The sequence below is a fragment of the Micropterus salmoides genome, unplaced genomic scaffold (genome assembly GCF_014851395.1).
Source record: "Micropterus salmoides isolate LMB-PRFRI ecotype aquatic unplaced genomic scaffold, ASM1485139v1 Ms_hic_scaffold_11, whole genome shotgun sequence".
Lineage (NCBI taxonomy): Eukaryota > Metazoa > Chordata > Actinopteri > Centrarchiformes > Centrarchidae > Micropterus > Micropterus salmoides.
The window spans coordinates 3,178,518-3,204,223 of NW_024040152.1; the positions used below are offsets into that span (position 1 = coordinate 3,178,518).

At 42.4% G+C, this 25,706-nt stretch overlaps 1 protein-coding gene across 9 annotated transcripts in view; it reads left to right on the plus strand.

Moving 5' to 3' along the window:
• Positions 1 to 25,389, plus strand: part of mef2d (myocyte enhancer factor 2d) — a 101,230-nt gene extending 75,841 nt beyond the window's left edge. For 3 of the 9 annotated variants that reach the window (XM_038710416.1, XM_038710418.1, XM_038710417.1), the window contains exons 7-13: positions 5,576 to 5,754; positions 6,875 to 6,904; positions 9,779 to 9,896; positions 10,286 to 10,469; positions 12,294 to 12,362; positions 15,722 to 15,772; positions 20,472 to 25,389. In XM_038710416.1, coding sequence (XP_038566344.1) covers positions 5,576 to 5,754; positions 6,875 to 6,904; positions 9,779 to 9,896; positions 10,286 to 10,469; positions 12,294 to 12,362; positions 15,722 to 15,772; positions 20,472 to 20,913 — 1,073 coding nt within the window. In that variant the 3' untranslated portion in view covers positions 20,914 to 25,389. The remainder of the gene's footprint in view (positions 1 to 5,575; positions 5,755 to 6,874; positions 6,905 to 9,778; positions 9,897 to 10,285; positions 10,470 to 12,293; positions 12,363 to 15,721; positions 15,773 to 20,471) is intronic. The other 6 variants (XM_038710422.1, XM_038710423.1, XM_038710419.1 and 3 more) reach the window with 5 other exon arrangements.
• Positions 25,390 to 25,706: the final 317 nt, after the last annotated feature.

Consider the following 25,706-nt stretch of genomic DNA (forward strand, 5'->3'; position numbering starts at 1 on the left):
TCCAGCACTGTGTGTTCTTATCGATGACTGGAAAAATGTGACATGGACGTGTCTTTTATATTCTGTAGCATCTGTGGCTGAAACTGTGAAAGTAAATATTTTCATTCAATTGGTTTTGCCTGAAATTAATGAGCCAGTGTTTCAAAAACTCTCATTAAAAGTCCTGACCCTAATTATAATGTTACGAGTTGTTACTTTCAGCATTAGCTGAGCTTGAATTTTGCTGCTTTTCATGGTGTGACATTGTTCTGATAAAATAGCACCCGAGCTTCTCTTCTCCCTGCTCTGTCTGGCCGACAGAGTTTAGCAGGCAGGCGAGAACGGGAACAGGTGAGAGTCACGTAGCGCCCAGAGAACCTGATATGGAGAGGGCAGAGGAGAGTACCGGCAGCTTGGGAGAAGTCCCGGTACGCCAAAGAGTAAAATGTCGAGGTGCCGGTACTGCGTACCGGAGCGTTCCTGCCCACTTCCATTCCAAAAATTTAAATTTTCACCAGACACTGAGATTTTTTTAAATGATTTTTCATGATGGAAGTGTGCCGCGGTTGAATGTTACTGTCAGAACCACCTGCAACTCACTGTAATAGTCACGAGTTAAAGCCCCTCGAGGGAAATTGTGATTTGTGATATTGGGCTATAAAAATGAAATTGACTTGACCCGTCATGACTCCTTCATGTGTCGAAACATGAAACCTCCTTCCTCACCTTTTCCTTTCTCATTTCATTCATTCATTTCACTTATTTTCCTTTGGACCTTCCCCACTCTCCCGTTCCTTCTTCCCAACGGTGTCTCTCCTCTTTCTCTTCTTTCACATTTTCTTTTTCCTCTCTGAATTATTTATTCTCTCAACAACAACAATTTCTCTCTTCCCTTTCTTTCTTACTTTATTCTACTCGTTTCTATTTCTAATCTATTTCTTTCCCTCCTCTTCTTCTCTAGCTCCTTTCATCCCTTCCTCTCTTCTCCTCCCCTATGTCCGCTCCTTCTTTACAGTCTCCTCCTCCTCCTCGCTGTCCTTCATCTCTTCCACTTGCCTTCTTTCTCAACCATTTCTTCCAGCTTCTCCTCATCTCTGCTGCCCTCCCCTCATGTCTTCTTTACTCTTTGCCTCTCTCCTTCCTTCTTTCTCTTTCTTTTCTCCCTGTCCTCCTCCTCCTCTTGGATCTGTCGTTCTCAGCTGTTGTCCAGGGACTCGGGGCTTCGGGAATGTCACCATTGACGTCACCCGGCATTCCACACATTCCCACGCCCGGCCTAGCGTAATAGGAGACCTCATACACACACATAGACACGCAATAGCCACTTACACTTCTACACAGAGAAGAGCACATGTAAAGGGTACAGAAAGTACATACAAACAGTCACCATACATAAATAAAGTCACAGATGCATGAACATGTTTCGTGACTCACTCACACTCTCAGAATGGGTGTGTATTCATGCAACCTTGAACAGACTCAGAATAAACATCTCTCACACACTAAGTATTATGATACAGTCATCTCATGGATTGACAAGATAAAATATAGGATGCATGGCTCAATAGGCATGCTGATTTGTATAGCACGTTTCAACAACAAGGCAATTCAAAGTGCAGTAAAAGCCACAGTGTAGTGTAAGATATTAATCTACAGCCTTAAATTTGATTTTATTAAAGGCAGTGGTAAAAAGAAAAGAACTGAGTTTTCTGGGAGTTTGTTCCAGATATATGGAGCATAAAAACCAAATGCTACTTCTCCATGTGTATTTTCGACCCTTGGGACAGAAAGCTAAATAAATTAATATTGCTTATATTTTTTGTTTATGCTTGTTCTGTCTATGTTCATCCAGAGCAATGTAAGACCCGAGTCAAATTCCTTGTACCTATGTACACATACCTGGCCATTAAAGCTGATTCTGATTCTAATTTTAATATGTGGTATAAGGGGCGGTGACCCCAAATGGCTCCTGATGGTTGGCCAGCACCTTGCATGATGGCTCACTGCAATCGGTGTGTGAGTTTGTGAGTGGGTGAATATAAAGCTTTGAATGAATAAATGCAACCATTTACCATTCGCCTTTTTCTTATAGGTTTTAGTGTAATACTAAAATCTCTTGAAGATATTTTTCTGCATAAACATATAGTGAGAAGTTAAGAATGTTAAATGGTTGGAGTAACCTCCAAACACGCGAGTGTTGAAGAAGGACATTTTTTGTTTAAACGGTCAGTTCACCCAAATTCCAAAAAACAACAAAATATCGAAGATATAATATGGATAGTTTTAGTTTCATGTGTCCAGTTTGTCTCAGGGATAAGTCTCTGAGTCTGAGTCTCCACATCAGTACAATGGAGGTGAATAGGATTTTGTTTGTGGTGTTCACAAACTTCACTGTCAACAGTTTTTGTAGAGACTACTTCTTCTGTAGGAAGTGTTCACAGTGAGGTCTGAGTGGATGATCTGGTGCAAACAGGACACTGTTACCGGGCAGATAAGTATATTGGGGTGAGGCAGAAATCTCAGCAGATAAAACAAAACCATCTGCTTTGACACCAATAAATGTAACTGAGACAATGTGGTTTTTTTGTAAAACCGGCCCCGTTTTTGGGGTAAGAGATTTTTTTATGAGTAGGCTAGATGCCTCTCAGCATTCAGGCCTTCCATGCTTCAAATTGTCACATTTTTGAGTCACAGCATATTTTGCCACAATTTATCGTTGCACCCCTAAATCTGCACACTTACTTTCAAACAGGAATTCATCTGGGGTCTTGTAAAAATGACTAGGGAACATAGAAACAACCTGAAATGCATGACAAAACTGCATCCATGAATTCCAGTTAAACCATTACTTGTACAATAGAGTGAATAAGAAAGTGTAAACACACACAGATACAAATATGCCAGTACTCCAGACTGTTTCTGTATAGGGATTTGGTGCTGGCTTGAGGGCACCTGCTTTTCAGTCTCACACACACACACACAGAGCGTGAGTTTCTGTGTGTGTGTGTAACTCTCATAACTCAGGGTCACCACAAAGCCACCACCCTCTTCATTTACCCACAAACATGAACACAACGCAACCAGAAACAGATTCCCATCAGTCAGTGACGCACACACGTGCTCAGTGCCCGTTATACAACGGACACACACACACACACCTTCAGGATTTTCCAGAAACACCTGATGCAGGGAGGATCCATTGTGCGTCAACAGGACAGGTGATCTCAAGGCCAACTATTGCACATCACTGGAAAGATGCCTGCTGGGAAGTAAAATTCTTCGCTCTCCCCCCTTCTTTCCTTCCCTTAACTTTCTGCCTACATACCCTTTCATTCTCTCCCTCCTTTCTGTCTTCCTTCCTTACCTCTTCTCTCAATCCACAGCTCTTTTGTCAGTCCCTAACCTCCTTGCTTCCTGTCTAGCCTTCTCCCTCCTTCTTCCTCCCCTCCTCTCCTTCCCTCTCTTTCCCTTGCCTAGTCTCGCGCTCTGCCTTATTTCTTGCCTCCTTTCGTACTTCCCCTCTCTATCCCTACTTCTTTTCCTCCTTTTCCCTACCTCCCTCTTTTATATTTCCTTCTTCCTTTCCTTCCTTTCCTTCCTTCCGTATTTCCTTCTATTTTCATCTTTCATCTCTTTTCTGTCTTTAATTCCTTACCTCCTCCTCTTGTTCTCTATCTCCCTACATCCTTTTTTATTTCCCTCCTCCTCTTGTTTATTTTCAGTTTATTTTCAAATGGGCTTTCCACTGTTTCCTTCTCTTTTCCCTCCATTGTTACAACCTCAAAACTCTCCCTCCTCCTGCCTCCCTTTCACCGCTCCCCCACCACCTCCTCTTTTCACTGTCACTGTTTTTTTTCTCCTTGCCACCTTTCTTCCCTCTCACCCTCCCCTTGAGCTGTTAGAGAGGTAGCTTTCATTTGTTGTTGTTGTCAGGTTTAGTTCATGGGGTGCGTTTGTCCGTGTCTCCCAGGATTGTGTGTGACTGAGATGAAGCAGAGTCACATGCCGCTGTCGTCTGGAGGCGGCGTCATGGCGAACCGCTATCTGCTATCACACACACACCCTGACTCTGCCTGTCCAAGGGGAATACGGCCTGTGTGTGTGTGTGTGTCAGGGCTGGGAAACTCCCTGCTGTCCCACTTTTTTTACACACTGTTTTTAGTTGAGTTCTTCTTTTTACCTCAGCAGCACGAACAGGCTGCTGTCTGCTGGATTCTTGTTGTCATGACACCCAGACTTTTCTTAAACAGTTAATGGAAAAATCAATAAAAAATGTATAAAAAAAAATACTAGTCCAGGGAATGTTAAAACTTATACATCAGAAGAACATAATTGAATTTAAGGTATAAAAGATATAAATATGTAGTAGTAGTTGAAGAGCAGTAGGATTGAAATCTACCGTACAAGATTTGGGTTGTAAACGTAATATTCCTTGTTCCTAAAAAGCAGGTTTGACGTCAAAGCATGCACGCACACAGAAGTGCTATACTGCAATTCAAGCACGTCACGGATCAGGTATTGTTTCTTACAGAGTAACTGTTGCATGGGAATGTAGGAATTTGGAATGTGACCAGTTTTGCAGTATCAAAGGAGGGAGCGTGCAGCAGATGTGACGTCGCCTGTGATGTTGCTGGAATGCTCCCGTGAGAAAGAAACCGAGTACTCCACACTTTAAAAAAAGAGTAATTTCCTTTTATTATTAAACATATGGTGATATTCTATACTTTTCTTCATGTCAACAAATCACATGAAAACTCCCAAACCAACAAGTATTGCCTTGGTATCAAAGCCTGATATCGCTTCTTCCTCTGTGCCATAGAGCTCCATTGTTACCAAAAAACCATTAAAAAAACATCAGTGAGCCACACTGTGTTTATTACCATGAGCTTACACACTGCAGTTTGACTCAGTTCCATATACAGGGTACTGCTGTGGCTTTTTTCATGATCATTTCTAGTAAATTCTTGAAACAAATTTGTTTGGATTGTAAATATGTTTTTAAAAAATACTATGCCAAGGGAAGGCCAAAACATCAAGTCTTGAGAAAGAAAGGCTGTGCACACTTCAGTTCCTACAGGTTCAATGCAGGTATTTCATCAAAAAAAATGTGTGACAAAAGCATATATATAATGGCCTAGTAATAGTCCAGAGTGACTTAGAATATTTTTTGCAGTGTAACATGGAAAGAGTCCAGGTACGTTTGTCTTTTTTCACCACGCGCTGAGACAACTAAAACAAAAGAGGAATGACGTTGAGAGAGAGTGGAAAGAAAATAGTTCTGGAGAGAGAGTGACACGGGATGCAGAAAAAAATCAGAGCGCTGCCAAAAAACAATGTTTGAGTTGCAGAAACGATGAGGAGCATGTGGTGCGACAGAGCGATCCAACTCGCTAATGAGAACACACACAGGCAAACATCAACACACACAAACAAAGAGCTGAATATACACACCCAGGCAGCCAAGCAGAGTTCACAGGTAGATACAGATACTAAAAACATCAAAACAGACAAACACACAGCCTCCTCCATCTCTCCACCCTTCACCAAATCTCTCTCTCTCTCTCTGTTTTTTTGTTTTTTTTATGTGTCTCTCCAGCTAATGGCTACATCAGTGCCAGGGCCTCCCCGGGCCTCCTCTCCGTATCCAACGGCAACAGCCTGGGGAAAGTAGTCCCGGCTAAGTCTCCGCCTCCGCCCAGCCCTCAGATGGTCAACAGCCGCAAGCCGGACCTGAGGGTCATCACCTCGCAGAGCGGCAAGAGCCTCATGCAGCTGGTGAGGAGAACACAACTACAGGAGCCACATGGGGACAAATGATGGGTTCAAGCTCACAGGGGACGGGACAAAAAATATAGTCAGAGCTGAATGTGAATAGTGCTTTATCTCAGCATTTGTCAAGGTTAGGTAGCATAAACTGTGGCTTATAATGAAGCAGTAGATGGATTGAAGCTTTATCACACAAAGGCGTGCTCCTGTTGAGGCACTCGTGGAAAAAATAAAGAATAATTATTTGTCAATAATTATTTACTCATTAATCTGTCTTTCCTTCTACTTGTTATATTTTTGCCTATTAATACAATGGGCCTCACGCAATAACCACTCACAAAGAGATCTTTTTGAGTGGCATGTTTGAGTGACTCGAGTCATGAGCAGACAGTGTGCCTCTCTGTACAGGGAAAAACACTTGTTTGACATAAGAACTTCAATGCCTCCATCTGAATGAATGAATCTTTTGGCATTACAACTTAAACAATTCAGTAGTTGAATGGAAGGATAATTCTCAGCCTCTAATAGCTGCCTCGGGGTCTTTAAGTAGGCAGCTGTCCAGGGGAACACCCTCTGTTGCACACAACAGTGTAACAACATGTAATGTATTTCTGTGGCTGTCTCATCCCCTTAGCTTTTTCCCATTTTAGTCTTGCTTTAGCAAAGGTATCTAACTTCATGCTGAGCCATTCCATCTTTATTTCTGTCACAATACAGCTTTGTGTTCACAGCTGTAAGAATATTTTCCTTATTGAAATCTCACAAAAGCACACCCACTAATGAACAGCTGGCATTTATCATCAGGTATAAATGAGAAAGTTACAAGAGTTGGACTTCTGGGCTTCTAAATCTCTCTTTCTGCAACATAAGTTAATTTTGATTTCAACATCGATCAGTTTGGCTGCTTTATGACATCATAGTTGAGGAGTTCAGCTTTAGCGTTGACTGTGCAACACTGCTTTAAAACTAGAGGCCCTGATGTCCGTATCACTGTAATGTAACTAGAAAAATATTGTCAGCTATACTACATTAACTTTTTAATTCAATTTCACATCTCACTGCAGTTAGTTGTTTTAGAAACATAACCGTCCTCTGTTTTTTACCCCCCTCCCCTCCAAACGCTGTGCAGACAGAGGAAGAGCTGGAGTTGGTGAGTGAGGTGAATAGACTTCTAGACTTTTAGCCTTGTGGCTGTGGTGTCTAACTCTGTGTGATCTCACTGAGCATGAGTGTGACACAGTCAGCAGACACATCCCATCAGGGTTGACTCACTGGCACCGGTGCTATGACAAGAGTAGAAGAAGTGCAGTTAGAGCGTCAGAGCACCCGGTGAACTCGGAGCATCAGAGCAACAGACACACAGTGGACAAATCACCTGGTTGCACTGGTTCCTGGAGGGTTTGGACTGTAGTGTTCAGGGTTCACTACAAGCTGACCTATATTAGGTTTCCCTCGCGGGTGATGTTTTTATTTCAAGCCTCTTGGAGTCCTGTGGAGATGTAAACTTAAGTCCAAGTCAAATCTGAAGTCCTCATGTTTGTGACTTGACTCACCTGCTGTGAGATTTGACTTGACACGCGACTCCCAAAAGACTTGACTTGAGCTTCAAAGAGGTTTCAGCTGTACCTGGTAAAATCCCTGAACAATACAGAATAAGACAGGCAGGCCTTGCACGGCCACACATCTTTCATGTTAAATTATTAGGCCTTTGCATTAAAGTACAAAAAAAACCCCACTGTTAACACAGTTTTAAAAGGAAAATTATCCATTATGTTTGGCCTCACTCAGACCAGATAGACTTCCATCTTGACTTGGAATTTGCTTTTGACTTAAAGAAATAGTTTGACATTTTGGGAAATACACATTTGTTTACTTGCAGAGAATTAGATCAGAAGGTTGAGACCATTCTTTAATGAAAGATTTTTTTTGAAAGAATATGGTAGATGGAAGCTTCCAGCAGCTAGCTATTTTAGCTTAACATAAAGACTGGGAACAAGGAGAACAGCTTGCCTGGCTCTGTCTGAAGAAAACACAAAAACTCCTCTAAAGCTCATTTATTAACACATTTTGTCTCGTTTATTTAATTTGTACAAAAATATATATGTAAAAATTACAATTCACTGTTTTATGAGGCGTTATGGGCCAAACTATTTCTTGGCTGAGACTAGCTTAATACTTAGCTTACAGTCATGCGAATGATATCAACCTTCTAATCTAAATGTCCTCTTTGTTAAGACTTGACTTTGATTCTCTTAATTATGATTAATTTAGTGGGAATCAGCCGAGAGCCTTTTTTGAAGGGCCAGCAGACTTTATGTTGTGTTTTCCAGTAACTTACTCTGCCCACTGTGCTTGGGACAAGCTTTAAAAAATGATACAATTGTACAATTACAGATCTATTAGATTGTGCTAAATGTGATGGTACAGTAGAGCTCATGTGTGCAGTACAAACAGTCCATAAAGAGAAATTGAGGGAACCAGAGCAACCAGCTGTCTCTGACGCTCTGTGTGAAAGCTGCTCAGCATGTGCATGTTTGGTTTCATCTGAGTGTCAATGCACTGAGGATCAGAGTGAAGAAAGATCACAAAGTCTCCAACCTGGAACACAGACGGCCATGTTTGAGTCCGACACGCTGACCCCTTCAGTCCAACACACGCACGCACATGCATAAATATACACACACGTAAGCCTCAAACACGCCTCACGTTGTGTGTTCATTCCTCACATACCTCTCTGCAAACATTTACACACATACCTTTTCAATACACTCTTACACACACACACTCATCTCCACTGTCATCCTTGTCGATGCATGCGTTCCTGTCAGCATGATTCTCTAGCACAGCGATGCCTCTCATAACACCTTCCGCCGTGACGCTACATAACCCAAGCGCCCGGCCCTGGTGACAGCGTTGCTGTGCCAACGCCACCTTGAGATGCGAGACACTTCTCATCTTCCACGCAGATGTTAAAGTGTCACCGAAAAGTCAAATGCCTCAGAGAGAACCGAGGTGCTTGGATTTTCTCACAGGGGGCAGAAACCCTTCTGTGTGTGGCACGATGAATAAAACATCTTCCAATGCCCTGCACAGGCAAAGTAAAGTAATTTAACTTCGTATTATGTCAGACTTTAGTTATTAGTGCTCTGTTGGATTTGTTTTAGAATAGTTTTCTTTATTTAGTCTGCCAATAAAACTTTAAACGTGGCAGGAAAACTCAGGGTTGAAAGTTAATTAGTTGGTGCACTTCAGCTTTATAAAGCAGAGGGTGCAATTAAATCACAGGAGAATGTATTTGTTTTTTATTTCAACTAGAAGCAGAACACGCTCTGTTTATAGTGAAATATTTCAGTAGTAACAGTGTACTTAAATTGTTCTCAGACACATTACAAGGTCTCTGCATCCACTCTGCTGTGCAGTGAAAAGCACATGCTAGCCATTATCATTATTGCTGTTGAAAATGGATGAAGTCATGTGCCGTGAACTCCTACACTGGGCCCATATAAGGAGAAAAAGACACGATTCGTTGTGGAAACAGACCAGATTTTCTCACGACACGGAGCCACAACACAGGATCCAAAGATCCAAGAAAGAGAGGGGTTGGTTGTAAATCTTAGATGGATGTTTAAGCATCTTTTGTCAGAGTATTTACACGATTACACACATTTCAAATCCTTATATGTAAACCAGAATTCCATAACATGACACCAAAACTTTGAGATATGATCTCACTAGTTCCAGACTACCATTGAAATGTTGCACAAAACAAAGGTTTCAGCTTGAATTAAGTATACTGTACACAGAGGAGATGCAGATAATTATACATCATTACATTGGACACAATTATTTATATATTAAATTTGTAAGAAATCAGACTACTCTTTATTTCGGTGGGGACCCCTTAGAACCGCCCTCTGGCCCCATGAAGGCCCCCAGTACCCATGTTTAGAACAATTGTAGCAGTAATCACCTCTTCCACTTCCAGTGTCTCCAGTTTTCTTAACTTCCTCCGTCCATCTCTCTGTCTTCCCAGAATGCTCAGCGGCTAGGTGGCTCCCAGGTGGCGCAGTCGCTCACCACACCAGTGGTCTCCGTGGCAACACCCAGTCTCCTAGCGCCCTTCTCCGGCATGCAAACGGCCTACAACACCGGTAAGACAGCGAGGGCAGCTCAAACGGAATCTGTCTGTTCACATCAGGGCGAGAAATGGACTACTCCATCCACCAAGACTGACTTAAAAACATTAAGCCAAGCAAAAGATATAGTCTGCATTATGTCATGAAGAATCTTGAGTGTCGTAGAAACTTGAAAACCTTGCAGTGTGATGCCACAAACCACTATGAATATTCACTTTGTTCATTGTGTGAGAGCTTCTGGAATGATTCCACTTCAAAGGTCTCCATTAATATGGATTAGCGCTGATTAATATTGATGCACCAGAAAGTTGTATGATGTAAAACAATCCCCCTCACCCCTCCTCTCCACCTCCTTTCTGCGTCTTTCTCCCTCTGTGACTTCCTCTCCCATCTCTTAATCTCAGAGTACCAGCTGACGAGTGCAGATCTCACAGCGCTCCAGACATTCACACCACCAGGGCTGGTGCCTGGGAACATGGCTGCCTGGCAACAGCAACCGACGGTCTCCCATCAACAACAGCAGCAGCAGCAGCAGCAGCAACAGCAACAGTCACAGCAGCTGAGCTTGGCATCGCTCAGTAACTTGGTGTAAGCTCCCTTTTTGTCATCCAGCAAACTCGTAAATTAGTTTTATTCTCCTGACCTTTGACCTTTTCCCTTAAACATCCAACCAATAGACTTGTGCCATGTATGTCACACATACACATGAAACACTTCTGCACGGAGCAGTAGCATCACCCCAGCTGCGGTTGATTCATCTCGGTGGTGACCTAGATACTTCCCCCCCCTTCCCTCCCCCCTCACTCAGCATCTGACTCCCACAGGAGTCCCTCTCTGATTTAGCTCCTGGCGGCGAGGCGAGGCTGTGTTATCCAGCACACAGACACACAGGATTTAAAATTATAAAAGCTGGACTGGCTCTCAACCTCAAAAGGTCTTACTTACTACTAAAGTGTCCCTCTAGTCGGTCTGGGCACCCCCAAAGTGCACATCTGGTTAGCTTTGGCAAATTTTCTTGTTACCTTAAAGGAAAATGACCCCAAACCCTACTTATGAAATAACTGTCCCTTTTTCTTTTTCTCCACGACCACTTCCAGAGTCTGGAGACACTACTGTGCCTACTGTTATTTTGGCTGGTTAGTCCTCTCTCAATACATTACAACTCTTGTCCATCGCAGTTTGAACTCGGGACATGTTAAAGGTTCAATGAAAAATATGAACCTTCAGAAAAACCTATTTGGCATTAACCGACATTAGACTAAGACCCTGAGATCTAAGTTTATCTATGTTTATCTTTGCAAAATGCATAATATGTTACTGTATAACTACTGATGGGCTTGCTGTTCTCCTCAGAATTAAGATGGACATTGACCATTACAATGTGTTTGGCATTAGTTGGAGGAAAATTGCAACAGTGATGAGCCTGGGTCGAACACTCCCCCATTACCACTGGTTGGAAAAATAAATGAATGCTGGAATAATTGTCCACCCTAAGTTCACACAAGTTAGCTGCCAAATCATCCGTTATAAAACGAGCGAAGAAAGAGTTTTTAGATATGTTTTTAAGATTTAGTAGAACTAAAGACACCTGTGTCACAGGCTTTGTAGGACCACGAACGTTCAGTTTAGCCTGTGCTGATGCTAACAAGTGAGTTTACAATAGTTAAGATTTATGCAGTCTTTATGAAGTCTTTTATGAGTTCGGCTCTTGGCTCCTCTAAAACACAATTTGAGGTAAGCCTGCTGAACCTTCATATTCTGGTGATCTGATAACAACAAGAGACACCTCAAGTCAGTCTGTACAGCGTCTCTTAACTTTCAGCCAGTATCATACAGGAAACAGATGAAATAATGAAAACATTTCCTGTAAAGGGATCTGAACTTTGAAGTAATGAGAAAAAAAAACACTGCAACCACAGCTGTGTCATCTGAGGTTGGATGTCAGCCTTAATTTGTGACCACTGTGACTTTACTGCTTTTTAGTGATGCAGCTCTTCTGTGGGCGTGATGTCTTTATAATTAAGAGTGTTTCCTGAGAGAGTTCTTTGAGACGTCTCATGTTGCTTTGGAAACTTTATAGCAGATCACTTCCAATAATTGCTAATAACCGACGTTTATCAGTGCTTTTGTGATTAAGTTAATTCAGAGATTAAGTCCTTATCAGTAAGGTGTTTACATTATTTTGTTTTCCCATGAAAACACATTACAGGTAGGTGGGAGCCGCCCAATCTTGCATCTCCAAGAATGTTTCCAAATTATTTTTATGTGTACAAAACTAATCTTGCCTGAGCTCTATCAGGCATATTTGTGTCATTTGTGTAACCAATCTGGCTGTGCTAGGCTAACCTGTGGATGGGGGAGCAGCTTGTAACTCCCTCTTGTTTTGTCCTCCCTTCCCCCTTTTCTCCACAGCATGTGGGGTGCAGAGAAACAGAATGCAGAGATGGTTAACTGCATCTCCAATTTTGCTGCTAACCTGAGGTGAATGACATGATAGTGTCTAGTGCTATGCAGCTCTGCCATGCCTTTTATCTGTGAAGTTATTATACTGCCCCTGCGCTGTATGAGCCAAAACAACAAAATAACCCTAAGAAATTACAGAATAGATGCAATTACATGACAAACATGATATCAAACCATCTTTTCTCTCCATTTGTGTGTTGAATGTGACGCCTGTTGTTGCTTTGCTGTCTCTGTACTTCATTGCTGTTTCAGTTCCGTCAAGGCAACCCCCCCCACCTCACCGATTGTCACTTTACTGGTGTGGTTGTAAGAGTTTTCATGCCACCTAAAGCTTAGATCTGAAGCTCTTTGGAAGTGTCATGAACAAAGAGAGAAGATGCTGCAGTGTGACAGCCTTGCTAGCTTCTCAAATGAAAGGACTCTCTGGTTGCTGCGTTTAGTCCCAAACACTGTCCCAGCACACAGCTGTGCTCCACCGACATGCTTACTGCATTAAAATTTTACTTTTCAGCCGTTTAGCTATGACTGTCAGCTGACTGGAAGCTTCAGTTCCTCAGATATATGTAGGCCTGAAATTCCTACAGTAGCATGACTAAAAAGAATAATTTAGATGTAGCTTAGCTGTCAAATCCATACACGTATACACAATTGAAATAAGCATTTAACATTATACAGCCCCCTTAATGCTAATATCCTTTTGTTAAGAACAGTATAAGCTACTAATGCATCTTGGCGTTAAGTTCATTTAAGAGACACTACAGCTGCTCGGAATCTGTGTCACACAAAAAGCAAATTAAAGATAACAAATGTGTTAAAAGAAGAATACTTCAAATAACGTCAGCTGTCAGGAAGGAGGCTGTTTGTTTGTTTCTCTATCTAACAAGATGAAAATTGTCCATGCAAATATGATAATAGGTTGTTTGTTATTGTATACAGCAGCTGTGACTCCAGGGGGTTCAGCACAAAGCAGTATATAGTTAACACTTAACCACCAGCTCGTACACAGCACACTTCATATCGCCTTATAAATCTTAACAAATGGCTGTCCAGATTGTATGAAATCCTGCAGCAAACAGATCTGTTAAACCACTCAGAGACTCTGAAAAAGCAGCCAGCTTTGAGGACAATTGAGTTTTATACATACAAACATTACCTGTAACATTTAATTGCAATTTCTCTTTTTATATTTCCATGTTGTATTAAAACGACCAGTCCTCAGATGTGAAGGATTTTTTCCATGATGGTAAACTGAATATCTTTGGGTTTCGGACTGAAGATCTCATCATGGGGTCTGGGAACTTTTTGCTGGAATTTCTTTGACAAAGACTTAATCAAGAAAATAATCTGCAAATTAATTAAGATGGAAAAAATCAAAAGTTGGAGCCATGGTTGTCAGTATCAAACAATTTTAGTCAGAATGTTTATTGTGCCTTAATAAGAATAAAGATATTCTTTTAAAACATTGGGAACAATAATCATTAATTTCACTGAATTAGCAGTATTAATTCTTTCCATTCTCAGGTTTAACACTAGAATGAACACCAGGCAGGTTTACTGCGTTGTGTGTGGGATCAGGGTGACAGATTCGCTGTCACTGAAAACAAGCGAGCACCACAGAAATGTGGGAAGCTTTCCCAGCGCACCAAACTGTTCTCTCGGCAGAATGGAAAATCGTGCCGTCCTAGGACAGCCCAGGCAGACGTGGACCCTTCTGCAGCCCAGACTGCTCCGGTTTGTTTTCGATTTCATCACAGCGCGGCCTCACAGCGAGCAAACAAGCTCTTCCAATCAAACAGTGAATGACGGTTTGGCTGTGAGCCTCGCCTTCGCTGTCGTCCACACTTTTCCTCGCCACAGGCTCCACAAGGAAATGATTTCTGTCATCTTACCCTCTCCCACCCCCGCTTTTTAATCATGCCTCTTCCACTACTTCGTCTTTCCGCTTATTTCCTGCTCTTTTGTCAGACTCTGTTTAATTCGGCATGCACCTGTTGCATCTTCCTCCTCACTCCCCAATCTAAATGTTAATGTCACGGCTGCCCCCTAAACTCCCTCCCTGCAGAGCCTCCTTTTCAGCTGGTTTGCCTGTTTATATGGAATTGCTCTACGTATGCCGTTTGTTATTTGTTTCCTCGCTGAGTCAGTGTGTTATCAGCAGACGGGGCCTCCATTTGTGACCCCTTAGCAGGAAATAAACAGAGAGACTTTCAGGGACATTGTCTGCGAGTCCATCAGTGTTGTTTTTGTCCTTTTTATCCATCCATGTGCGTAGCTACTAATCTATCATTATGGAGCTAACAGAGTAGATAAAATGTTTTATCAGCGGCTGAAGTTTCTGCCTAGTTCTCCACACTTTGTTCTGCTTTTTTAGCCCATAAAACACACACTTTGTCTTCCTCAGTCTGTTTCTCTCTCCCCTCCCTTCTCCCGGCTCTCTCTCAGCTGTGGTTTGAGAGGGAAAAAAAAACACAGACAGTGCACACATTGCTAAATTGCTTACAGGACACTGTTTGTCGGCAGGGCACAATGCACACATGATATCAGAGGCTGTTCAGTAAAACCTCCCCAGAGGGATCCTTGTTTTCCCAGACTACAGATTAGAAACCACATTCTTGAAACCAGCAGCAGCTTCATCGGGCTTCATGCTACTCGGAAGATAGTATTCTGTTTTAATTGCGTCGTCACAGGTTACTTTGATCCACATTAAAAAGCAAAAACGTCAGACTTTGCATGCAGCAATCAAGAAATCTCTGCTTACTAGCAACCAGCTGATTGTCTTAACATGTTGGATTCTTAGAAACAAATAACTTATTTTACTGTAAATTCTCAAAACAAAGGGCAGGAATTAAAGGCTGAGAGGACAAAAAGTAAATTAGCAGTGTCTGTCCAATAATTGCTGTCACAGTATATACTGCATTTTGTAAATTTAGCATTATTTCACCCCAAATTTGCCAGTAAAGCAGGTGCAAGGGAAGTTAGAGGTAAACCAGTAAAAAGGGGAACAGAAGTTTTTAGTAGCCGGTTTAAAATATGCTATTTGATCATTTATGGAATGTTCCTTTAATGACAGTCTGCACTGAGATTCTGGTCCAATTTTAGTCAAAGCCAATGACTTCAAGTTTATTGGAGCTGACTGTGAAAATGCTTTGCGTGTGGATGACTGTCAACTTTGTGTCAGCGCAGGCTTTAACACTTCCTGCCGTACCCTGCTCTACCTCTAACAACATCTCAGTGTGACTGAAGCAGCTGTTGAAGCTATTTTTTTTCTTGTTGTAGCCATGTCTGGACTGACCGTGACTAGACCTCCGTCCCACTGTTTCCCTGCTGTTTTAGCTTTTTTTAAACTTGCTTGTCTCTTTTTCCACCTCCCTCCACAGCTTGGCCTCTCAATCCAACTTGCTCTTTGGCAGGGAGGAGGGCCTCTGCTGGTACTGTACTCTCTACACTTCAGCCACACAGCTACAGCACACCGCTTTCCCAAAATATCTGCTGCACGAAGGAACCGCAGCACAGTTTCAACAAAACTTGAACTGCAAAGTTTGCTACTGAAATGAAGAGATGTTTAAAAATAAAAGATGAAACAGGCCAACACAAAAAATGTACATGTAATTAGGCATACATTGAAAGATAGAACTAAATATGTTAAAGTGAAGCGTATGACTTAAATTACAAATTTAAGGTATCAAAGGTTTTGAAGTGTTTCCAAGTTTCCAACACTGTTCCAAGTGGAACAGTGGCTGTTAAATGACATCTACACGCCATACAATGCCATGTATTACATATACACAAACATACATACATACATACAGGATCCTACATCTCCCTACTTCAGTAAATGTGTCTGATTTGAATATAATTAAGAAACAGGTGATTTGCAGCGTCCTCTGAAAAGCAGAGCATTTTGGGAAACATGGCTGTATCTCATCACACCGCACTGTAACCAAGTGTCTGCTTCTGGCTGTGCTCGCTATGCTGTTGGCGCTCAGGAGTAGCCTGCCGCTCTCGCCTTCATCACTGTCGCCGGCCCGCTGACTCTGCCGTTTTCACTCGCCATAGCAACGGCACCCCAGTGGCACCGCCATCCATCTACCTGCGCCGGCCTGAGCCCCGACGCGCACGTTTGATGAAGTGGGCATGGCAAAAGACGGAGTGAGCCTTTCCACAGCAGAGGGACTGGTGTGTGTGTGTGTGTGTGTGTGTGTGTGTGTGTGTGAGAGAGAGAGAGTATAGGAGGGAAGCAGCATTTGTATGTAAGACACCAAGAGTGCACGAGTGTAAGTGTGTCAGAAATGGAGCAAGGCAGGGAGCACATTTAAGTGCTGCAGACCCAAGATCGCCTGAAGGACTATCTTAAATCCCCCTCTCTGTCTGCCAGTAATTGAGGGAATATTAGAGATACGGTGCTGCAGATGGCTCATGATATGACATATTAGAACACACCCGAGGGGCGAAACGCAGTAATTGGGAGCTTCAAATTCTGATAGACTGTGTCAAGCCGGGGGAGAGAGAGAAAACGAGCACTATCCGAAAAATCCTGTCGACACCGTCAAAGAAGCGAGCCACGGTGCAGCGTCAACAGCCGGTGTCAGCCTCAGTGACAGGTTCGACTCAGCCTCCAGCCAGCGGAGGAGGCGGGGGTGGAGGCTGAGTGTGAGGGCGGAGGGGCTGATCAAAGAGTCGAGGCAGGTAGAAGCACAGACACTGACATAGATGTAAGCTCTTCATTTTGGCATATGACTTTGTCCCGAGCATCTTAAGGCACATGCACAGAAATCACGTTTAGAGCAGCTTAATTAAAGGTTGGAGTGTGTTCTCACAGGCCCATGAAGATAGGAGATATAGGACTAGAACATCCCTCAAGTGTAAACGCTGGTGCTGGCTGAATAAATCCATGTCATACAGACAGCTATCCTGCAAAAAAAGTTGTACTTGGCCACGACACAACGCGATGTCATCCACCAATGCACTACTTTGGCCAATCAAATACATGAAAGCACACATTCCTGCTAGATTATTTGTCACATGAACAAAATAATTCTACTGCTTGGGACCCTCAAGACAGAGGAAAATCATTTTTTGTGTTGTGACAAGTTTATGTTCCTAATGGTGTAAATCTCTGTGCGGCATCTGTAAAATCCTGATAACTGATGGATGTATTACTCACACTGTCATATTTCACCGGTATCTGTAGTCACATGCTCACACAAACGCAGGCGTTCTTTGAGCACGGTGCTATTTTTGGTCTGAACCCTGTCAACAGGTGGAACATAGTCACTCTTGATTGAATCTCCTGGAACAATCGCATGGTTCTGGTTGTGATGAACTGCAATACTCAGTCTGAAAGACAGAATCACAAACATACAGTGGGTACGGAAAGTATTCAGACCCCTTTAAATTTTTCACTCTTTGTTTCATTGCAGCCATTTTCCAAAAATCAAAAAAGTTCATTTTATTTCTCAGTAATGTACACTCAGCACCCCATCTTGACAGAAAAAAACAGAAATGTAGAAATGTTTGCAAATTTATTAAAAAAGAAAAACTGAAATATCACATGGTCATAAGTATTCAGACCCTTTGCTCAGTATTTAGTAGAAGCACCCTTTTGATCTAATACAGCCATGAGTCGTTTTGGGAAAGATGCAACAAGTTTTTCACATCTGGATTTGGGTATCCTCTGCCATTCCTCCTTGCAGATCCTCTCCAGTTCTGTCAGGTTGGATAGTAAACGTTGGTGGACAGCCATTTTCAGGTCTCTCCAGAGATGCTCAATTGGGTTTAAGTCGGGGCTCTGGCTGGGCCATTCAAGAACAGCCACGGAGTTGTTGTGAAGCCACTCCTTCGTTATTTTAGCGGTGTGCTTAGGGTCATTGTCTTGTTGGAAGGTAAACCTTCGGCCCAGTCTGAGGTCCAGAGCACTCTGGAAAAGGTTTTCGTCCAGGATATCCCTGTACTTGGCCGCATTCATCTTTCCCTCGATTGCAACCAGTCGTCCTGTCCCTGCAGCTGAAAAACACCCCCACAGCATGATGCTGCCACCACCATGCTTCACTGTTGAGACTGTACTGGACAGGTGATGAGCAGTGCCTGGTTTTCTCCACACATACCGCTTAGAATTAAGGCCAAAAAGTTCTATCTTGGTCTCATCAGACCAGAGGATCTTATTTATCACCATCTTGGAGTCCTTCAGGTGTTTTCATGTGTCTTGCACTGAGGAGAGGCTTCCGTCGGGCCACTCTGCCATAAAGCCCCGACTGGTGGATTGCTGCAGTGATGGTTGACTTACTACAACTTTCTCCCATCTCCCGACTGCATCTCTGGAGCTCAGCCACAGTGACCTTTGGGTTCTTCTTTACCTCTCTCACCAAGGCTCTTCTCCCTCGATAGCTCAGTTTGGCCGGACGGCCAGCTCTAGGAAGGGTTCTGGTCGTCCCAAACGTCTTCCATTTGAGGATTATGGAGGCCACTGTGCTCTTAGGAACCTTAAGTGCAGCAGAAATTTTTTTGTAACCTTGGCCAGATCTGTGCCTTGCCACAATTCTGTCTCTGAGCTCTTCAGGCAGTTCCTTTGACCTCATGATTCTCATTTGCTCTGACATGCACTGTGAGCTGTAAGGTCTTATATAGACAGGTGTGTGGCTTTCCTAATCAAGTCCAATCAGTATAATCAAACACAGCTGGACTCAAATGAAGGCGTAGAACCATCTCAAGGATGATCAGAAGAAATAGACAGCACCTGAGTTAAATATGAGTGTCACGGCAAAGGGTCTGAATACTTCTGACCATGTGATATTTCAGTTTTTCTTTTTTAATAAATTTGCAAAAATTTCTACATTTCTGTTTTTTTCTGTCAAGATGGGGTGCTGAGTGTACATTACTGAGAAATAAAATGAACTTTTTTTGATTTTTGGAAAATGGCTGCAATGAAACAAAGAGTGAAAAATTTAAAGGGGTCTGAATACTTTCCGTACCCACTGTATGTAAAGAGCAGCATCCAACATTTGGGTCATGAAACGCAGGCAACAGACTTTTGAAGGATTCGTCTTTTATTATTATCAGATCCACATTGCCTCAGACTGGGCTCCTCATCTTCAAGAGGAAAGCAGAGGAATCATTAACTCTCATGTGTTTATTTTTATATTCAGGTTAGCTAGCTAATACTAATTTGACAGCTCCACAGTTTTGTCAAACAGTGATTTGGATTTTCTTGAATCCTTAGACTTCTTAATTGCTCTGTTAAAAGCAGCAGAATTGGGGGTTTCTTGGTTTTAAGCATCAGAAAAAAGTGTCCTGTCTAATGACAACCTTAGGTGTTTTATTTGAGTTGTTGAGAATAATAGCATTAAAACTCCAACCACATATTGACACAGTTGCCTAAGTTGCTTCCACTGGAGCTGTCGTGCCGTTTGTTAGGAGACATAATCCAAACCAACGATTAGAAAGAACCCACAAATGGAAAGGGTTATGAAAAGGCAGGAGTAGACAGATGTTGATATGTGATAGCCAGCAGTTTGCCTGCGCTCTGGACTGATGCTGCGCTGATCTGTTATGGAATTAGCATCAGAGAAGGTAACTTGCAGCAAAGGGGTGTGCTCTTACAAGGAATGCTTCAAAAACCTCACACCTTGCAGGTTGAAAGTTTCCAATGATCTCGTATGACTTATTTTACAAGCTCCTATTTGCTTGTAATTGCGCAATGTGAACTTTAACAAATCCAAATTGCAAGGATGTTTGGGCTGCATGGCTTATGGATTTTGCTTTTATGTGGCCTATGTAGTCCTACTTGTTTTGTGTGTCCTTGTTCTCCATGTGCGGAAGTGCACCCAAGCCTACCTTTGCCTGGTTTGTAGCATTGCCGCAGAGTGTCTCGGGTGTTTGTCTTTGAAAATGGCTAGCTTATCCTTGTTTATGTTTATCTGTATATGGTGATGCATTCATTTGACAGTGACCATTCCTTGAATTTTTTGCAATATTGGCTGACCTCTGTTTCATCCCTGCAAACTGTTGTCTAATGAAGGTCTGCTCTCGTGTAATGTTCAAGGATAATACAGGTAGTTGTATAATGATGCTCCTGATACTGTCGGTAGTCACTCTTTTTGTTTCTCTTTCTATCCTTCCCCACCTCTCCAGGCCGATGGGCCAGATACCTCAGGGCGCCGCACTGACAGTCAACACAAACCCCAACATCAACATCAAGTCCGAACCTGTCTCACCAAACCGCGACCGCAGCACTCCCAGCTCCACCTGTGGCTCCGGGGGAGGTGGAGGAGGCCAGGGTCAAGTCCAGGGACAAGGTCTCGTAACGGTCGCCTACCCTGGTACCCTGCGCCTGGAAGTGGGAGGTCAGGGCCGCTCACCAGTCGACAGCCTCAGCAGCAACGGCAGCTCGTATGAGGGCAGCGACCGGGACGACGGCAACCAGGGACGAGGCGGGGGTCAGGACTTCCACCACCAAGTCAGCGCTGGTGCCCAGCAGCCCACCATGGTCCTCCTGCGGCCCTCTTCGGCCGAGCCCCAGGAGCAGGACGGGACCAACGTCAAGAGAATGAGACTGGATACCTGGGTCACATGAAGAGATGATCTGAGATGGATGGACGGACAGAAGGAGGATGTAGATGGAGATGTGTACTTGTGGCTTGTGTAGATGCCCCCACCAGCCCCGATGACCCCAATCTCCTTCCCCATGCATATACACACACACTTACATATATACTGTATGTATGTGTGTGTGTGTGTGTGTGTGTGTGTGTGTGTGTGTATATACACACACACACCTGCCATCGACCCAGTAAGCTACTGTCCACACAGGAAACGCTGACCTCACACAAGCATGCTAACACACTCTCATGTCGCACGTATAGACACACACTTGTATGTGCTCACACATTTGAACTCTAATGTACTTTCACTCTCACACACAGACAGAACCCCAAGGGGGTTGGGCCACCAAACCAGGGATTATTTGTCAAAACAACTACAATGTTGGACTTTGTTCAGCTGTATTTGAATAGAAGTGAATGAGTATGTTTTTAATCAGGCTACAGGGGCTAGTAAAACCCTAAATTTGGCCGCTCGGACTATTTCACCAGATATGTTGACAGCCACTGGCAGAGCAGACATATGTACCAGCTGTGGTTTCCCAGCATGCCCTGCGTTGGGTTAGCGGCTGGTGGTATTCTCCCACCCTCATGTCCTTATTGTCTGTTTTTCCATAGTAGGTTTTGGTCAAACACAACTGCACTGCTTTAAGTCAGTGCCACCAAGTGAGTCCACATCTTTGTACACGTCGGCCCGACCACACTTGTATTGCTATATAGCTCTAGATTCTTGTTTCTTGTCTTAGAGCCTGGGCCATTTTGCTCTTTTTAAAGCGTGGAATTTTGTCCTTCTGTCTTGACTATTGATCTTTAGAGTTTGGATTCGTTTCAGTTTTGAATATGAGGACACTAAAAGAAAAACTCGCCTCCCTCCCCAGCCGGTGGCCGTGTCAACAGGCTGGCACTTTGGCCCTGTACAAGACTGACGACCCCGGGGTCTTTATTTAATCTGAACCATGCAGACTAGCTGTAAAACGAGGAACATGATTTGTTACCGAGGTAAAAGACTGCTTTTCTTTGAATCAGGGACGAGCTGCAACAGCTCAATGACACATGACGAAGATTCTCCCAGTTCCGCCCACATCTTGTCAACTACAGATGCTGAGAAAGGCGTGTGTGTTTGTGTGTGTATGTGTGTATACGGGTTTGTTACCTCAACTGGTTGTTTTTTAACAAAGTGATTTGGACAAATGCTCAATTTCATCCTTGAACACACCTGCAGTGCACACAGGTGAAATTATTTTTGTGAAGCGACTCATGTTTTGAATAGATACCTTGATGTTCAAAGGGGAGATTCGTGAGGTACCATGTATATAAGCAATCTGTAACCTTTGTGGCTTTTGTGTGACAGGGATATGGTGTTTTGAAGGTTCAAAAAATAGATCATACAAGTATATATTTAAACAGCTTCAGGCGATAGCAAGGGCAGCTCTGCACCGGGGCAGGAGACTACAATAGATGACAGGGATTGTATATATTAACTATATATTCGGCAGGATATCCCTTAACGAAACAGAAAAAAAGCAAACACATTAATTCTCAGTGGATCGGTCTCTTTTTTTAAAAATTATTATTTATGCTTGTATATAAAGTGTAATATGTTGACTAGCCAAGAGAGGGTGCTGTAGAGGCAGAAAGGGAAGATGTAGCCGTGGTGACTCGGACTGTTTGGACTGGAGTGAGCAATGGTTAGGACTCTGTCACTGATGGAGGGCACTTTACCTTAACCCCCACCCCTGACACCTTAACACATCTGACCCATGGACACAGATACTGCACATGCACACTAGGGTTAGACTGATATACCTGGCTGGTTATAAGGCTTCTGTTAAAAATCTGATATTCAGCAGATACAAATACATTTGTGCACTATTTATTAAATTCTTTAAATTCTGTTTTGTTGTAGTTTAATTTAAATAATGTATTACTGTACATGAACCGATCAGAGCTCACCTTACAACTCTTTATTGTGGCACAGTGGCTGCCTGCCAGAAATTAATTGATCACAGAACAGAAACTGTAAACATTAAAGCATAAGAGAAACAAAGTATAATTTTTATATATTTTTTAATTTATATTCAAAAATGAATGAATAATGGTAATAATTGGCCTACAGTATAAGCTACTAAAAACATTTTAGAAGGAGTATCGCTGAACATTTATCATTCTGTGTGCATTTTTAGTTTAGTGTCCGGTGATGGTTTAAATTACCCTCTAAAAGGTTTCTCCACCTTTAAAGTTTTTGCAGATATAATCACTACTTATTAAGTATTTTTTTTGGCATATCCGTGTATTGAGTATTTACAGCGTCAGTACAAAAATGCCAGTATTATCTGTCACAAACATATCAGTCAAACTCTAGAGCAAACATACAGATAGTATACAGATAAGTGAGCCAAGGATGTCCCCTGTCCTCTTTTTTTGTTTTATAGGTTTAACTTTTCCTCCTGTTAAAAGCCATGTATGTATATTTAAAGGATCTCTCCTTTCGCCTGTCACTGGTTGGCTGTAGTTTTATATTGCGGAGAGGTAAAAAGACTTATGAAGGTAGAAGGAATGTGAAGGATGTCATTTTTGTATTCTATAAAATTGGCGAGAGTGATTTCGGGTTTAGTGGGTAGATTTTAGAGACATAGTGGTCAAGAGTGCAAATTCATGTATTTATTTTTTCCTAAAAGCACTCTCAGCCTCCGTCCATTTGCTTGTTAAAAGCTTTGGAGGCAGAGTTTGAGTATCGTTTGTCGTTAAGCCGGAGGTTTCAGAACGAGTCTTGATCTTTTAATGACTACCTCCCAAATCCAGCGCAGACTTGTCAACTTTTTACCACATTCAGCGACCACATCCGTCTCATGGGCAGGCCCTCCTCACCTCCATCTCACCCCTGTCACTCACTCGCTCACTCAGTATGTTTGTTTTGCTCTCTGAAAGCTTAATCTCAAACCCCCCCAACCCCCACACACACACTTTCCATTACACACTACTTTTCTGTTTACTCCGTCCAGACAGCGAGTGTCAGCACTGAAATGACAAATTAGTTTGGGGTCTTTTTCCATGGGTAACACAACCCCCGCCCCCCCAACCCCCAGCCTCATCACACACTACTCCCATCATCCTCCCCTCACTTCATCTCCTTCTGTCACTCATTCACACGCACTCATCCGCTCTGTGACAAGTCTTGAGTGTCAATATTGCTTTTCTGAGCGTGTGGCAGAGTGAACATAAATCCCCTGAGTGTAAACACTTTGACTGTTAAGACTGTTGTACCCTGAGCTTCGAACAAAAAAAAACCCTGCGTATAAGTCCGCAAGCCATAGCTTTGTAAAAATAAACAAAATGGCATCCTTTGCGTCGGGACTCGCAGGAGTTTTGTTAGTCACTGGTCGCATGAAGCCCTGGCGTGTTCTTTAGAGCAACACTAGGGGTCGCTGAAATCACAAAACAGAAAGACAATCGTGCTGAGAAATAATTTTAAGAACCTGCATCCCCCCGATAAAATGATACTTGCTCCTGTATAATGATGTTTAGAAGTCTCACTCACTTTCCAGTGTTAATTTGTGCTGGTGACAGTCTGTTTTTAATTGTTCTCTGAGAATTGATATTATTATTATTATTATCATCATTACGACAGCTTTCACTGACAGTAGCTGTTACGATGATATAGAAATCTGCGTTTATTTGTGTAGTTTAGGCATCTTGTTTTATTTGGAATTTGATTTTATTTTATTATATAAAAATATTCTATAAATATATTTTTGTTTTCTCTTTTGGGGATTTGTTTTCTTTTTTTTTTCTTCAAAAAGGGTATTACTAATGTTGCACGATTTTTGATGACATGAAACAACCAACACAAGCGTAGTGATATTAGTACACATGTGGCTGTGGACGGAGGCGCTGAACGAGTTGACTGCGACAAACCGCTTCAGTGCTGCAACTTTGAGTGTAATGTACAAAACTCTCGGTCCACACATGCTAACATGGGTGGGGTGGGGTGGGGGGGAGGGCAGCGTGACACGTCTAACTTATTTCTGACCAGACACAATGATGTCAATGCATGGGCGTTTAAAAACAAGCAAAGAGTGAATCATGTTATAGGAAATACAAATGTAATATCAACACAAATATACATCACACAGAAATACATTTAAGAAAAAAAAATGAAATTGAAGAAAAAAGTTTTAAATAAATTATAGCTAATATATTGTGTTCGGCTAGTCTGCTTTTTTGTTGTAAAGATAATTTTTTTGTTGTTTTTGGAGAATGATATACAATTTGTGTATATTTTCATAAAAAAAGTATGCACTGATATGTTATTACAAATTCTATACTGCTTTTACAAAAAAAGTGTTTGTTATTGTACCAAAGTATCCATTGGTCCCCTCTTACCCGCCTTCCCTTTTTGCGTATGTTTTACCGTATTTTATATATTAAATAGACAAGTTGACCTACAGAAAGGTTTTTGAGTTTGTGTCATTTTTTGTGCGTCTGTTTATGGCCTGCTGTTGGATGTGACAGCAGTATCATGTTGTCACCACTAGATGGCACTCTAATGTTTGGTATTGGTGCTGCAGGACACAAGCTGCAGTGGGTGCAGCTAATGGGTGAAGAAGTGTATATTTCCAAAATGTGATTTGTATTTTTTTTTTTTTCTTAACAAGTGTGTGATAAAGTATTTGCTATCTGATTAGTTTCTGAAAAGCTTGTGCTAAGCAAGGTGGAAAAATGTTCTCAAACCATAACCCTTCATTTTAAGATGATCATCTTATCATTA